This window comes from Haliotis rufescens, unplaced genomic scaffold (genome assembly GCF_023055435.1).
Source record: "Haliotis rufescens isolate VD_foot unplaced genomic scaffold, xgHalRufe1.0.p SCAF_95, whole genome shotgun sequence".
Taxonomy (NCBI): domain Eukaryota; kingdom Metazoa; phylum Mollusca; class Gastropoda; order Lepetellida; family Haliotidae; genus Haliotis; species Haliotis rufescens.
The window spans coordinates 617,720-634,958 of NW_025964389.1; the positions used below are offsets into that span (position 1 = coordinate 617,720).

The window sequence follows — 17,239 nt, forward strand, 5'->3', positions numbered from 1 at the left end:
CGCGTCCCAATCAAACCCTCTCATCCAAAACTTAATAAACCAAAATATCAGCCCCCAAAACCAAGCTCTAGCTCGTAAACACCCCTTACTTACCCCAATATCCCAAAGAATAACAAACTACCTAAATGAACACCAAATTAAAAATCTTAAACAAAACTGCAAACACCCCTAAACTTAAAATACCCAAAATAGACACAACACTAGCTAGCCAAATAAATAAACAAACCGACCCATTCATAGCTAAAACCACCGCACTAGCATACATACACGAAAATTGGCCAAATTGGTGTCACATTTACACGGATGGATCTTCAGATCCGACCTCCAAACACACAGGTTTCAGAGTCCATACCACACAACCAACTAAAACCACACAATCCTTCCGACTCCCAAACAACCAATCAATATTCACGGCAGAACTAATGGGCATGGCCTCAGCCCTCCATAATCAAGAATCCCAATACAATACTTAAAATCCTAATACTTACCGACTCCCTAAGTGGACTACACGCCCTCCAAAACAAAAATACCAAAAACCGACCTAAATTAATAAATCAAATACTCAAAAGCTCCAACGACCTAACTAAGGCAGGCAACAAATAACCTTCTTGTGGATACCCGCCCACGTAGGAATATACGGTAATGAAAACGCCGAAAACTCTCTCTAAACTCAATCTAAACAAGGCTTTCACTCTAGAAGCAATACTAAACCCACAAAATAAACTAGAAAACTTCAAGGCCTTAGGCGTATTCTTAATCAAAACGGAACTAATAAAACGCATCTAAAAACACTATAATCTACCAAATCAAAATTACATAAAATAACCAAACATCCACCATACCCAGCTCCCTTAGTTCTCCTCCCCAATCCCATCGGCATCTATTCCAAATCTAAAAATTCCCAAATTCTATATAAGCAACCCCTAAAGCCCCCTCTTGGGTTGCGCACACCACTTTCGCCCCTTTCGGAAACACATTAAATGGCCTGGCCGGGCCCTTGTGCGAAATACGCATCAGTCGGAAAGCGCACGTTAAATCTCCAAAGTGAGTGAGTGAGTGAGTGAGTGAGTGAGTGAGTGAGTGAGTGAGTGAGTGAGTGAGTGAGTGAGTGAGTGAGTGAGTGAGTGAGTGAGTGAGTGAGTGAGTGAGTGTAATTAATGGTTAAAACTCAGAGATATATTACATTCCGAAATACTTCTCTGTCAGTCCTGGACGGAGCAGGTCAATGGAACAATAAATGGGGGTCCACCATTTCAAGTGAAAAAAAAAACTTTAGGATTTCTATGCAACTTAACAAGGGGAGCACACTGATAATTGGCGCTAATTGGTGATTAGAAATAGACAGCGCTGATAGTTGTGAACAACTGGAAGCCAGAGCCTAAATTATAACTGTAAAGTATTAGCTTCCATTGTGTCGTTAAACCCAACCTCACCTCACCTCACGTCATTTTTATGGCAAGAAATCTAAACAAATATATGCAAATTGTGTGAGTTAAGGGAAGGGTGCTACTGCTAAGCCGAGACTTGCTTAAATTACCCTTTTCGCGAACAACCAGTGTCATCGCTCATTTTCAGTGACCCTCTCATACAATATTTTGTTTTTTTATTACCGCTACGTTGCCTTTTCTGCCCAATGGAATCTGTTTCCTCGGATAATCCAGACTGGTTATTTATGGGATTGACGTTTGATAGTTATCACGATGTTCTAAATTTATGAGCTCCGAGCTCGGCAGACTGATCAAGAAAGCAAGAATTGACACTCGGATATGAGTCTAATCTAACCATTAAAGGTTTCCGGTCTTAGTGACAAAGGGTGTGGTCAATTGCAGAAGCATTGGCACTGATACCAGCGTTGGGGGGATCTAAACCAAACTGATTTTTCTTAGCAGCTCATGGAGCTGAAATGTTGAAATGTTCTCTCATTTAACTCAATATCACTACACATTATAGGCGTATCTTCAATCATTCCCTGAAATCCTTTTACATGTCGTCATTAGTCCACGAGTACATCGAAAGAAAGAAACGTCAAGATGTGAAAAGGGATTTCAGTTGACAGACTTGTAAGTTCAAACTCTGTTTTAAATAGACAAAAGTACAGTCGCAACATTGGTTAATCTCCACTGAAATAATTGGTTCGATAAGATCGGCAGATTTAGTTTCAGACTGTTTTAACTCCTTTTGGCATAGTGAGTGATGGTGCTGACAAACCTAGAAACATAATAGGGGCGAATCATACATTTCCGACGTGCCCAAGGGACGCAACTCTGCTCACCGAATTGCCCCGCCTTGGACGACTGGGCCACCCGTGCCCCAGAAATTTATCAGAAGTTATATAATAATGTATAATCACCCAATAACTTGAATGTTACCAAAATTGGACTTAGAACAATTTAAGGTCTAAGCCCGGATCATCACACGGGCCGGGACGTTTTGCATAGTTTGGTCTATCACACGTTCAGAGAGAATGAACAACACGTCTACTGCTAACATTAGCGTAATTGAGAGCTGTCAATTACCCCAAGTAAATAGGATTTAGATGTAAATATTGTAAATGACCCTTGTGATAAGTCATGCTATGATAAATAACAGAGCTCGTGTTAATTATTGCGTATATGCCTGAATACACCCCAATACACAAAAACAACTTCATTGAAATTTTAAGATGAAAAACAACTCCAGGCCTGATAAATATTCAATATAAGGTGAGGTGTCAGATCAACCACGACACACACGAAGGATCTGTGATCACATCTATTGTCCACAAATGAAAACTAGTGGACCGACCCTGCCAATCATCGTTACTGAAACAGCTGGCGCACGATTTGCACGTGAATACTGTCGCCCTTTGATCGAAGTTCGTTGTTGGGCCGACTTCTGCAACAGTTGAAACTATTTTATGTCCCGGAATCTTGCTTAATCGTAAGTAGACAGATATACGAGACTGTAGGTATGTATATGTTTGTTAAAAGGAACATGTTTTAAAGTACAAACAAGTTTTAGTTCGACCTCATGTGGCAAGAGCATGTTTTTGAAGGAACAGCTGAAATATGATGCGATGAGATTTATAGAATGTGATGGGTCTTTGCGGTTTTTGATGGATCATTTAGACACGTTCAACGAACATGTGTTCGTGTTTCACACTTAATGTATGTTTGATCAAGGAGGATTGAACACGTTCCTACGGAGGCCCATAAGGGCTATCCCATTTTATATTATTGTTAATAATGCAAGATAATATCTTGTTAATTCAAGAAACGTTTACGAAAATGCAAGAAACTAAGTTCCAATTCAGTTGACGATTCAACTAATGAGAAAATTGCACGATGTTGAAAATTCAAGATGGCTGAATTGAGCAAATGAAGGTTTTACTTTTTGCTTGGAGCTGACATTGTTGCCAGAAAGGAACGTGGACATTCAAGATAAAAAATATATAATTTGCGGCCATAATGGACTTCCATAGGTGGCGCACAAATCCTTCAGCAGAAGACCATATATCAAACAGAAAGAAACCATACCTCGTTACCACCAATCCCAATTGCGTGGATCGATGCTCATGATATCAATCACTGGATTGTCTGGTCCAGACTCGATTATTTACAGATCGCCGTAATATAGCTGGAATATTGCTAAATGCGGCGTTAAACAACAAAAGAATCAACCTTACCTCGAAAAAGAGAAGCGAACAAAAAAATGATCGAATCGCGCTGTCCGCTATGAGCGTCGCCTTTTAGAAAGTTATGACAAAACAATTATAGAAATTTAATAAAAAAAGTAACTCCGGTATAAAATTTTCAAAAGATAAGTTACGAGATCTTTAGATGGTCATGCCATTTCACATAAATTTCAAAGAACAACTTTTACGAGGTCGAACTTATTCAAAACGTATTTGACCGTGTATATTATAATGAATTATGAAAAGCATATTTCATGTAGTTGTTGAAAGTTGACGGTGACAAATACACAGTTCACGTGTCGTTTTTCAAAAATGATATCTCAATATTTTGACATGTTGTATTGAAGCGGAGGTGAGTGAAGCTGGTTATTTATGACAGGGTATATGATTTGTTTTTTTTAATTGTTTGTGTTGAACTCCGCACTCAGCAATATTCCAGCCGTATGGAGGCGGTCTTTGAATAAACAAGTCTGATTGAGATGTTGGCGTTCGATTAGGATGCGATTTAGGCATGGGACTGACCCATGTTAAGCTTCATTGCAGGTAATGAGAAAAAAGTAAATATAGAGCGTGCGTGCGTTTGTTCGTTTTAGGAGATTTCCGTAATATCGCAATAGGTATTGCATACTTCGATCAGCGGATGTTGGTGTGCAGATGCTGAACAGCCATCGAGGTCCGGTTTAAGCAGACATTATGCCTGTCACTGTGACATTTCAAACTCCAGAACCTTGTGCACATTCCACTAATTCATTGAAGTGATGTTAGCCCACCGCTATCGTAAGGCGCCGACAATTTGATATTCTGGGTGCCTGGAATTTTATCGAAGAAAATATATTGTTCGTGAAAATTCTTGAAAAAAAACATTCTCCTTCAAAATGTTGACAAAACAACTTTTCTGCCACAAAAAGTACATTGCTGCAACAAGTTTGTCTAAAAAATATTCTGGTTTTGCAGGTATTTCTATTCTCTTGGCAAATGGTCAAACAAATGAAATACACTGTTGATGCCTGCTAAATTTGGCGGCTCCAGTTATATCACGGCGTGTCAGCTTAATGTGTGAGGAAAGCCCGAAGTGATGCAGGTCTCAGACGTTTACCACTTCGGCGAAACCCACGAGCACGGGTATGGTGCTGACAATAATATAATATATAATCGGGGCGAACCGGGATTCGAACCCACAATCATAGGTTTCTGGCTTGGCCAAGGGACGCAACTCTACACAGCCAAACACGGCGCCTCAGACGTGCCCTCCAATGAACCATATAAAATTGTGACCATATAAATTGTATTCCTGTATTCACATTTCAGAAAAATGTCGACCCTGTCATTCGTATGCTACATTATTATGACAAGCGTCACCATGAACGTAAGTAAATCAAACACACAAACACAAGGAAATGTTTAACAATCTCACAGGGAAGTCTATACTGCAGTCCATTCTTTTCCGAAACAGGGTAGAAACATGGTTTTACACCATCCCGATAAAAACGCAGTCTGGATTAAGACCCGTGAAGATCCAGGGCAGAAGAGATCGGGGATCTGGCAACCGGATCTTAATTCTATGCTTAACATTTTATTCCCTTTGAAAGCATTTCTCTTATTGCTTTTGTTTGTTTGTTGTTTAACGCCTCACTCAGCAATATTCAAGCTATATGACGGCGGTCTGTAAATGGTCCAGTCTGGATCAATAGGTCTTCAGTTACCCATTGCCGTAACTGGCGACTATGCTTGTAAAAGGCCACTAACGGGATCGGGTGGTCAGGCTTGCTGACCTCGTTGATGCATGTCATCGTATACCAATCCAGTGATTACCATCATGAGCATCGATCAACTCAGTTGGGATCGATGACATGCATCAACCGATCCCGTTAGTCGCCTTTTACGACGAGCATAGTCGCCTTTTACGACGAGCATAGTCGCCTTTTACGGCAAGCATAGATTGCTGAAGACCTATTCTACCCCGGATCTTCACGGGTCGATTTATGTGATGAACAAAATATTTAACGATGTCAACTCCGTTGTCTATCTCATCTATTGGCATCATTAGAATTGATGATGCCACTTAAAACCACGACACATTATGATCTAACAATGTATTTATCAACCACCATTTTATATCCTCCATGTAACTATCCTCTGTTCTTGCGTTTCGCAGGCTGTCTGTGGCGAACATCATGAAGTCGTAACTCTGCTGGTGAGTATGGCGTTTTGTTTGTTTATTGTTTAACGCCGCACTGAGCAATATTCCTGCTGTATGACGGTGGTCTGTACACCATGAAGTCTGGACCAGACAATCCAGTGATTGACATCACGAGCATCGATCCACGCAATTGGGACACGATGACATGCATCAACCAAGTCAGCGACCCTGACCACAAGATCCAATGGGTTTGCAGAAGAACTATTCTAACCCTGATCGTCACGGATGGTAAGTATGTTGCGACACTGGACCAACTGTTGCCTCTCTGTGATGTTCAGGGCGCCGTTCTACAAAGTGATCTTCGTGCAAGATGATCTTAAACACAGACGTATCGATGCTCATGATGTCAACCACTGGGTTGTCTGTTCCAGACTCGATGATGTTGGAGGCCGCAGTGATACAGCTGGAATATGTCTGAGTGCGGCGTTTAACAACAAACAAACATAGACTTTTTTCTTTACTTAGTCTTAGCGTTACGATCTTTTTGTGGAATGCGATCCTTGTTTACAGTACTCATTGTGAGCATCCGATTATCGAACTTTTCATCTTCCTGAGGCAAGGGTGTTTACAAACTATAGAAGTCCAGTTTCCAACTTTGCCGAACTAGGCTGGAATTCCGGAGTTACATTTTGTCTGGACTTACGAGTCCTATCAAAATCGCGTAACCAACTAGACATTTGGTTCGTAAAGGTGCAGGGTCATGGGTGGCCCAGTCGTCTAAGGCGCCGCGATTCGCTGTGCAGAGTTGCGTCCTTTGGGCACGCCAGAAACTTATGATTGGGTTCGGGTTCGAATCCCGGTTCGCCCCGATTATGTTTCCAGGTTCATCAGCACCATACGGGTGCTCGTGGGTTTCACCGAAGTGGTAAACGTCTGAGACCTGCATCACTTCGGGCTTTCCTCCCACATTAAGCTGACACGCCGCGATATAACTGGAATACTGTTAAAAGCGGCGTTAAACCCAACTCATTCACTCACTCACTCACTCACTCGTTAATGTGCAGATTTCCGTCGACTGTAGGATTTGCAAAGCGTGTGTACCGTCAAATGGGCGTCGACAGATATATGCACCCCATTTCTAGTCTCAAGAGACGATTAACTTGGGAACCTGGGTAACGGGTTAGAATTGGTCCCTAGCAATCAATCCTTGTCGAAGGTAACGACTTGATGGATAGGATGGTTAGGCTCAGTTGATTACGTGTCAATGTAGCTCGACAGCGTGGTTGTTGCTCACAATATCAATCACTAGATTGTCGGGTCTAGTCTCGCTTATTCATACACCTGGAATATCGCTGAGTGGGGAGTGAAACGAGAAACCTTACGTGACAAAAGATATCTGATCATGATGTATCTGTATATCTGTGTTTCGAAAGTGTGGTATTGATCAGACCTAGACTTGCTTAGTGTGTTTGACCATGACATCGCTGCTCTGTCTTCAAGTGATGGAGGACGTGTTCTGTTCTAGGAGCCGCCGTTTGTGATGGAGAAGACCACTCAGCCCCCCTCCGACACCAAGAAGTATGAGGGGATGTTGATCGACATCCTGGACGAACTCGCCCGTCGCCTCCACTTCACCTACAACATTCGCGTGGTCTACGACGGCAAGTTTGGCTACGAGGTGGAGCCAGGGAAATGGAATGGACTTGTTTCGGAGCTGATCAATAATGTAGGAAAGACGAGAGCTTAGTTATTTTTAAAAATAATGCCTCCACTACTAGCATCCCTCCCACACACACACCTCCCTCCCTTCCAAATACGTCTTGCTTGTCTACTAGATGGGTTGGGGCGAGACTAGGCGACAGGTTTGACTGCCTGTGATCGTGCGGCGATGGCGTGGCTCGCTGCTCATGATGCCACTCACTAATTTGGCTGGTTCCCCTCGATTATGTACAGGCCGCCATTATGTAGTTGGAATACAGCTGAGTGCGGCATGACACAACATTAACTCAGTAACTGCCTTGTAACGAAGTCTATCCTATAACCTCTAAACCGGCCTTATGTCTCGAATTTCTCAACACCTGTAGAAAGGTGAACAATTGTAAAATGCAGTTAGTTGAAGGTTGTCAGTCGAAAGAGGCGACTAAGGGGTTGGGGTGGTCAGACTCGCTGACTATCCCAGTTGCGTACATCGATGCTCACGATGTCAGGACTCGATTATTTACAGACCATTTTAACTCACTAACTGCTTTGTAACGATATATGTCCTGCATGTAGCTGGAATATTGCTGTGTGGCGTGAAACAACAAACAAAAAACACCATCGGTACATCTCCTTGTTTGAATACATATAAAAAATTACAGAACCTTAAAAAACAAAATGCGCATTTAATACAAAAGTCGTTTTCAAGTCATATTAGCACATCTACGTGTTTGACTTTAGACAATAATTTCAGTCAAATGAAAATCAACTGATACGTCTTCTGATCATGAATATGTTTGAAAACCTGAAAAAATATATATTGAGTTTATCTCTCTCAGAACTCTGACCTTGCGTTGTCGCATCTGACCATCAACTCGCAGAGGGCAAAGGTCGTCAAGTTCACGCAGCCATTCATGTTAGCCGGCCTTCGCATCCTGTACCGGCCACCCGACCCGTGGACGAATCAGCAGCCTTGGTACATCATGCTTACGCCATTCACTGCCGGACTCTGGGTAGTCATATTTGTCTTGTGGCTTGTGATTGGCTGCTTATCATACGCCATAGACAGATTCAGCCCATTTGAAGACAACTTAGGACAACGATCCAATGATGTCGAGTGTAGAGGACTGCCCTGTGGAAAGCTATACACCCTGTGCTGTATACTCGTCCAGCGAAGTGAGTACTTCTTGCCCCTCCCCCCCCCCCCCATTGTAAACCTTAGGCACAGAGTTACTGTTTTTAATATGATCGCATAACTTGTATCATACTTGTACTTGTACTCATATATCATGAATATTGCCGAGTGTGGCGTTAAACAACAACACACAAACAAACAAACAAACAAACAAACACCGGTTTGCTTGGCCAAGATTCAAATAATTACAGACTGGATTATTGCTGAGTGCGGCGTTAAACAACAACCACGCACTCACTCCCGAGTAAAGATATCTATCCTGTATTACATCCATTATTTGTCAGGTATCTCTAGGTATTGGGTCCCTGTGGAGATACGGGTTATAATTAGAATTGTTTTGCAGCAACCCATGCTTGCCGTTAAAAGGCGACTATGCTTGTCGCAAGAGGCAACTAACGGGATCGGGTGGTCAGGCTCGATAACATGGTTGATGCATGTCATCTTATCCTTATAGCGTAGATCGATGCTCATGAAAACCATTGGATTATCTGGCCCATTCTCTTGTTTTACGGACCACTTTCATATGGCTGGAATAGTACTGAGTCTGGCTTTAAACGACAAACAACAAGACCGGTTCAAGTCCCATATTGGCTGTCCTTATTCATACCCTTGCCTTGGCCTGTGGGTTTGAACGGTGTTTATAAACGTCTATGACATACGCCATTTTGGGGTTTTCTTTCACATCAAACAGACAATATATCGAGAACTGTGAAATGTTGATAATTCGGACCCCGTTAATCCGGAAACCCTTTCTACCGGACGATAACTACACACAATGCGCGGGATTGATTGCCTCTCACTTGACCTGTAATTAGCATCAAATTGATATTGACGCTGACCCATCCCTTTGCTCTCTGCAGATCACATCAATTCCCCGCGGTCTCCGTCTGGGCGCTTCCTGGCCTCCGTCTGGTGGCTGTTCTGTATCCTCATCCTCATCACCTTCACCGCCAGCCTCACCGCCATCTTCCTCTCCCGCGACACTGTCATCAACGGCATCCCCTTCCACAGCTTCGACGAGCTGTCCCGCCAGACGCAGGTCCAGTACGGCGTGTTCAAACCAAGCCTCACTCTCGATTACTTCAAGTAAGTCGACGCTCAACAAGAGCAGATGAGTGAGTGAGTGAGTGATTGAGTGAGTATGGTTTTACGCCGCTCTTAGCAATATTCCAGCAATATCACGGCGAGGGACACCAAAAATGGCTTCACACATGTACCCATGTCGGAAATCGAACCCGGGTCTTCGGCGTTACGACCGAACGCTTTTACCACTTGGCTACCCGGCCGCCCCCAATAGCAGATGACCGACCATTTGTTGTTCTGTGGCAAGGGGCGGGAAGAGCGCTGGGACTTTCGTTGGGGAGACACTGTTTCATTCCAAGTGGTAGCATATGTCCGCAGCACCCCATTGTTGGCCGTAGGAGGCAACTTAATTAAGACTCTTTGGGAATTCCGGGTAAGAATTCGTCCCCAGTAGCCTACGCTGGTCGTGAGAGATAACGGGATCGGGTGGTCATGATCAGGTTCGCTGACTTCGTTGATGCATGTCATCGTTTCCCAATTGTGTGGATCGATGCCACTGGAATGTCTGGTCCAGATTGGATTATTTACAGACCGCCGTCATATAGATGGACTTGCTGAGTCCGGCGTTAAACAACAAACAAACAGACAAACAAACAAACCATACGGGAAGGTGTCAAAGAAGCTGTCAATGGGACCTGACCACCACCCATCCCAACTGATGGTCCACCTGTAGTGAAATGGGGTTTCACGTCGCGTTCAAGTGAGTGAGTGAGTGTGTGAGTGAGTTTATTTCCGCTTTTAGCAATATTCCAGCAATATCACGGCGGGGGACGGCAGAAATGAGCTTCACACATTGTACCCATGTCGGGAATCGAACCCGGGTCTTCATCGTGACTAGCGAACGCTTTAACCACTAGGCCGACCTCGCGCTTCCTGTCCCGCCTCTGGTGTTTTGAGCGTTAACGTTTAAATAATTGGGTCGTTCCTCACACGTCAAACTGCTATGTAGATACACAGCTGTTGAAAGCGTCATTAATCCAAACCGACTCACTCACACACACATATTTGGGCCGTGGGGTAGCCTTGTGGTTAAACCATTAGCTCGTCACATCGAAGACCCGAGTTTTATTCCCTACATGGATACAATGTGTGAAGGCCATTTCTGGTGTTCACCGCCGTGATATTGCTGGGATATTGGTAAATGCGTCCTAAAACCATACTCACTCACTCACTTACTCACTCCATCCCTTACTCCTCATCCATAATTTCCGTAAAAGGCGACTATGCTTGTCGTAAGAGGGTGGTTAGGCTCGCTGACTTTGTTAATGGTCCATGCCATCGTATCCCAATTGCGTGGATGATGTCAATCACTAGATTGTCTGGTCCAGACTCGAATATTTAGAGACCGCCGTCATATAGTTGGAACATTGCTAAATGCGGCGTTGAAAACAAACAAACCAAACAAACTCGCTCGTCACACCGCAGACCCGGGTTCTATTCCCTAGATGGGTACAATGTATGAAGCCCATTTCCGGTTCCTCCGCCGTGATATTGCTAAAAGCGGCGCCAAACCTCACTCACTCACTCACTCACTCACTCACTCACTCACTCCAGTCACTCACTCCTGTCACTCACTCCTCCACTCACTCATTCCTCCAGTCACTCACACACTCACTCACTCCCCCTGTCACTCACACCTCCAGTCACTCATTCACCCAACACCCATGAATGAATGAATGAATGAATGAATGAATGAATGAATGAATGAATGAATGAATGAATGAATGAATGAATGAATGAATGAATGAATGAATGAATGAATGAATGAATGAATGAATGAATGAATGAATGAATGAATGAATGAATGAATGAATGAATGAATGAATGAATGAATGATAACGTTTCTGTCAACAGGAACTCCGAGAAGCCGATGGTGCAGAGAATGTGGCAGGCCATGAATTCCTTCCATCCTAGTGTCTTCATCACAAGTACCAAGCAGGGACTGGACAGGCTGAGACAGGGGAATGGCAACTTTGCGTTCATCATGGAGGGACCCCTGGCGGAGTTCGAGGCCGAGAAAGAACCCTGTGACCTGGTTGTCCTTGGAACCCATATGGACGAACAAGCATATGGGTTTGCGTGCAGGTAGACGGTGTTCCACCCATTAATTCAACATTTGAATCTTGTTCTTGATCTAACACAGCTGGTGATTTGTGGAATAGGTTCAAGCCGAGGTGTTTCGCAGACACTCGTTGGTAGAATTCCCTGCCCATGTTCCCCATGCGTGTTGAGAGCAGGATGATATCGTCTGGTCGGTGTTGAATTTTTAAATCCAGACACACCAACAGTTGATAACTTAGTTAGGTCAATTGTTGCCGGTATGATGCCACACATTTCGTCTGTGACAGAGCCTGACCACATGGTTCCTGGTGGCGGTCGGGTAGCCTATAGGCATAGTGGTTAAAGCGTTCGTTCGTCACGCCGACGACCCGGGTTCGATTCCCGGCATGGGTACAATGTGTGAAGCCCATTTCTGGTGTCCCCCGCCGTGATATTGCTGGAATATTGCTAAAAGCGGCGTAAAACCATACTCACTCACTCACATGGTTCATGTGTTCGTCGCTTCGTTCGAATACCGGGTCGCCCCGATTGTGTTTCTAGGTTACAGCACCGTGCCTGTGCACGTTAGTTTCAGCAAAGTGGTAAACGTCTGAGACATGCATCACTTCGGGTTTTCCTCCCACATAAAGCTTACACGCCGTGTTATGAAAATAGAACTTAAAAAGCGGCTTTAAACACAACTCATTCACTTACCCTTTCGAGAAGCATCAGACACTTGTAACCTGTAAAAGAAAACCTGGAGGATTGATAGTCTAAAAGTCAGCGTCCATGTCCATATAGGGAAGAGTGTGAGTCATTGAGTTTAACACCGCTTTGAAGATTATTCCAGTTATATTACGTGTCAGGGTGCGTTGAATTGACCCGTGAAGATCCGGGGTAGAATAGGTCTTCAGCAACCCATGCTTGCCGTGAAAGGTGACAATGCTTGTCGTAAGAGGCGACTAACGGGATCGGGTGGTCAGGCTCGCTGACTTGGTTGATGCATGTCATCGGTCTCAATTGCGTGGATCGATGCTCATGATATTAATCACTGGATTGTCTGGTCAGACAATTCTATGATTAACATCATGAGCATCGATCAACGCAATTGGGATACGATGACATGCGTCAACCAAGTCAGCGAGCCTGACCACCCGATCCTGTTAGTCGCATGTTACACCAAACATGGGTTGCAGCTGACAAATTATAACACGGTTCTCCACGGAGACCCAATACCTAAAGATGCCTGACAGCAAATGAATGTAATACAGGACAGACATATTTACTCGGGAATGTCAGCGCAATTGAAATACGATGACATGCATCAACCAAGTCAGCGAGTCTGACCACCCGTTCCCGTTAGTCGCCTCATACGACAAGATGAGTCGCCTTTTACAGCAAGCATTGGTTGCTGAAGACCTAGTCTTCCACGGATCTTCACGGGTCAGGTCTCAGACATTTACCACTTTGGTGAAACCCACGAGCACGTGTATGGTGCTGACAAACCTTGAAAACATGATCAACGCGAATCGGGATTCGAACCCACGATCATAGATATACTGGCGTGCCCAAGGGACACAACTCTGCACAACGCCTTAGACGACTATGCAACACCCACTTTTCCCAAATAACAATAACCCAACAAGACTGAAAGTATTGTATTTTCCTGAACGCAGATGGGAAGGAAATCTCTGTGATCGGATCGACCACAAACTCCTCGAGATGAGGGAGGACGAGTTTCTCTACAAGGTCAAGGTCAAATGGATGTACAGTGGGTGCAAGGAAAGACGGCAGCAGGAAGTCTTCTCAGGCGGTCTCTCCTACCTTGACACGTTTGGTCTCCGGCTAGGTGGCACTGCAGCGAAGAGCGTCACTCTCAGAACCTTTGGTGCGGGGTTCCTGGTCTTGTTTGTAGGACTTGCCGTCACGATTCTCATCCTAGGGGCGGAAGTGACCTATGCAAGGTCACGGAAAGTAACGGTAAGATGTCATGAATAGCCGTTCTTATATCAGTTGTATTACGACCTGTTAGCATAATGTGGGTGAGTGAGTGAGTATGGTTTTACGCCGCTTTTAGCAATATTCCAGCAATATCACGGCGGGGGACACCTGAAATGGGCTTCACACAATGTACCTATGTCGGGAATCGAACCCGGGTCTTCGGCGTGACGAGCGAACGCTTTAACCGCTAGGCTACCCGACCGACCCGCGTAATGTGGGAGGTCGTCATGGCCAAACCCACGAGAAAAGAGATTGGTGCTGACAAAGGTTCGTACACGGAATCAATTTAGGATTCGAAAATATGAACATCGTAAACCACTTAGCACAACCCTCCTCCATCCCGTCTTCATCGCAAAAATTCTTCTGCATTTTGTTTCCCGATGCCTGATGTACCTTGTAGAGAGTGTTTGTGATTGATATGTTTGTTTGTTTGTTGTATAACGCCGCCCGTAGCAATATTCCAGCTTTATGACGGCGGTCTTTAAGGAATCGAGTCTGGACCAGACAATCCAGTGATTGACATCATGAACATCAATCCACGCACTTGGGTCGATGACATGCATCAATCTGGTCAGGTCACCCGATCCCGTTAGTCGCATAGTCGCCTTATGATTGAAATGAAAACCAATGCGACGATGAAGCCAAATTGACTCACTATACTTTATTCAGAAGGACTATCGTTTACGAATGTCAGAGATGACCGCCTCCGTGGTCTAGTGGTAGATCGTACGCCTGGAGAGCGGAAGGTCCAAGGTTCGATTCCCGGCCGCGTCATACCAAAAGATGTTAAAATAGGGTAGAATAGGTCTTCAGAAACCCATGATTGTCGTAAAAGGCGACAATGCTTGTCGTAAAAGGCGACTAACGGGGTCGGGTGGTCAGGCTCGCTGACTTGGTTGATGCATGTCATCCTATCCCTATTGCGTGGATCGATGCTCATGATGTCAATCACTGGTCCAGACTGGATTATTTACAGACCGCCGTCATATAGCTGGAATATTGGTGAGTGCGGCGAAAAACAACAAACCAAACCATGGTATCTCAGTTGGCTAGCACTATAAATCGGCATGAGTCCGGACCAGTACAAGCAGCCACACGCACGCACGCACGCGTGCATGCACGTCCCTTTATAAGTGCAATAATCTTGAACGTAACGTTAAACCCCCTCTAACTTCACCTTTTCCGAAATATCCGTTGTCACGTACTAACTCGTAGGTAAAGTTAAGTGACTAATATTCATCTGTTTCAGACCAAGTTCCCCGTGCATCAACCCATGAGAGACGAAGGAAGGGACCCTATCTGTGGAATCTCAACGAACAAACTCATGAATGATGATTCACTTTCATAACACACTTATTACAGATACATACTCGTCTCCTTACCTTTGTTATCTACATTGTTGTGTATGCATTCATAATCAGATTCCCGTTATCGTTACATCACATGGGCACAATGTTTGATTTACCGTTTTTCTATTTTTGTTATGCGATTAAACTGGACGTTATGCATTCATTGATACCCTGAGTGTTGTTACGATATGTTTGATATGTAGAGGTATGCATAGAATTGAATTGTGAAATAGTGAAATGACCACACAAGATTTATGTTGCTCTGTTTCTTTATGGGCAAAATCAAAACAAGGTAGTTTGGCAAAGAAGTTTAACTTAAGCTTCAGGTACATTTTATATCGATGATCTGTTATGGCTCAATATCCATCAAAAGCACATTCCCTTCCACTGATTTACCCACCTGAAGTAGAAATAAAGGAGACCAGTGAGACCGCTTCATCTCGTATTAAGATGTATGCATAAAGATTCAGATTTGCAAAACTCTGCACAAGCCTTTATGACAGCAGATTTGGCTTCAACTTTACAATATTCAACTTTCCATTTACGTGGAGCAATATTTCTGCAGCTCCAACCTGTGGTGTCTACATGTCACCACATTTGAGTACAATCGAGCATGCTTTTTCTGTGAAGATTTGAAAGAGCGTCATACGACTCTTGCTCAAATGTTTTCTGATCAAGGCCTCAGTAAAGGTTTACAAAAATGTCCAAATTTGACGCATCAGAGCCAAAATGATGCCCGATGCAATTCCCTATTTCGACTTTTATCATTTGTTTCCGTGTTTTTCAGTGACCAATTGACTTACCTTTGCATGTGTTTGTGATGGGTGCCACCGGGGTGGCAGGATACGTTTACCTTTCGGCATGGTATCGACACCCTTTGATGGTGAATCATACACACATGCTTATGAATTGTACAATCGAATGAGCTTTTAGAAGAGATTTCTTATAACTTTGGAAAGCGTTTGGTGCTCTTTTTAATGATAGTCATCTAATTCTTAGTTGACTCAGCATAACAGACATATGCGATGAAGGCTATGATAAAACTCGGGGACTTCAGAAAAATCGATCCCGGTAATTCTTTATTCAGACAGAGGCATCGTGGTTGTGGAAACAATCTGATATGAATGCGATTGAACAGAACAATAGCGCCTGGAGAGTTTGTGCAGGCATATACCCTTTGCGTACCGGGTAAAAGTCTGGTTATTGATTACCAACGACGTATTGTCGGGGATTATTGAGTATATTGACTTCTACATTCTTCAGAGAATGTCCCTTTTCCAGACCATCCAACCGTGTCCATACACTAGCTTGGAACGGAATCAGGAATGTGTTTCCTTCGTAATGCATTGGTTATTACGTGAAGAACGCTTTGCCAATCATCGTTTGATCTGAGGAAAAATGACAAGTTACAGTTGATCGAAAAACGTGTTATACAACCAATCAATGAAACTAAGGTCTGGCACGGGCTGAACTCTCAGACCCGCTCTCTTGATTAAACCTGTTTCCGGTGCCGTTGGGTGAACGTCAACCATTAATCAATTCCACCGGCACACCCTTGTAGATTTGTCCAAGTCAAGCCCAACTTTACTGCCTGTTACATTATTTACACTTTAGGCCTCGTCATCTAAAGCGCATCAATTCGCTGTGCAGAGCTGCATTCCTGAAGCGTGCGAGAAACCCATGATTGTGGTTTTGAATCCAAGATTCGTCCTTGACTTGTTTCTTGGATTGTCAGCATCAAATCTCATTAAAAACAGATCTTTTACCCTGACTAAACTTTTACTGCCGGGTCTAAAAGAAGGATCTTTGAAATTACCAACCCAAGTCGGAAGTTTTTATTTATGACCTCGAAGGTACATCTGTTTGGGTGTAGATGCCATGCCCTCAGAAACTAAAGGATGTATAAGATATCCACAACATGTAAAGTGCGACTTTTATTATTGTTCATTCGGAACTGTCCCGGATGTGGAACATCTGTACAATTCCAGGTTAGAGTTGTTCCCAATCATCTGGTGGTTGTGATAGCTGACATGATGGATCAGGTGGGCAGGTCGGTGACA

The 17,239-nt window shown here is 43.8% G+C and overlaps 1 protein-coding gene across 2 annotated transcripts; it reads left to right on the forward strand.

Annotated features, from left to right (window-relative positions):
* The first annotated feature begins 2,755 nt into the window (after nt 1-2,755).
* LOC124112650 (glutamate receptor-like) lies at nt 2,756-15,348 on the forward strand. Of its 2 annotated transcripts, none has more exons than XM_046472782.2 (9): nt 2,756-2,947; nt 4,982-5,039; nt 5,829-5,867; nt 7,339-7,539; nt 8,351-8,687; nt 9,567-9,792; nt 11,644-11,874; nt 13,506-13,809; nt 15,080-15,348. In XM_046472782.2, exons 2-9 carry the CDS (start codon nt 4,986-4,988, stop codon nt 15,176-15,178), a joined length of 1,491 nt encoding a protein of 496 aa, XP_046328738.2. In that variant the 5' UTR covers nt 2,756-2,947; nt 4,982-4,985; the 3' UTR covers nt 15,179-15,348. The 2 variants fall into 2 exon arrangements, with proteins under 2 accessions (XP_046328738.2, XP_046328737.2); XM_046472781.2 differs by having other exon boundaries at nt 2,757-2,919.
* Nucleotides 15,349-17,239: the final 1,891 nt, after the last annotated feature.

Bases quoted from the DNA above. Each gene is read 5' to 3' on its own strand.
- LOC124112650 (XM_046472782.2), top strand. From the start codon at position 4,986: ATGTCGACCCTGTCATTCGTATGCTACATTATTATGACAAGCGTCACC. The intron at 5,040-5,828 runs GTAAGTAAATCA...TGCGTTTCGCAG, and splicing joins TGACAAGCGTCACCATGAAC to GCTGTCTGTGGCGAACATCA. The intron at 13,810-15,079 runs GTAAGATGTCAT...CATCTGTTTCAG, and splicing joins CAAGGTCACGGAAAGTAACG to ACCAAGTTCCCCGTGCATCA.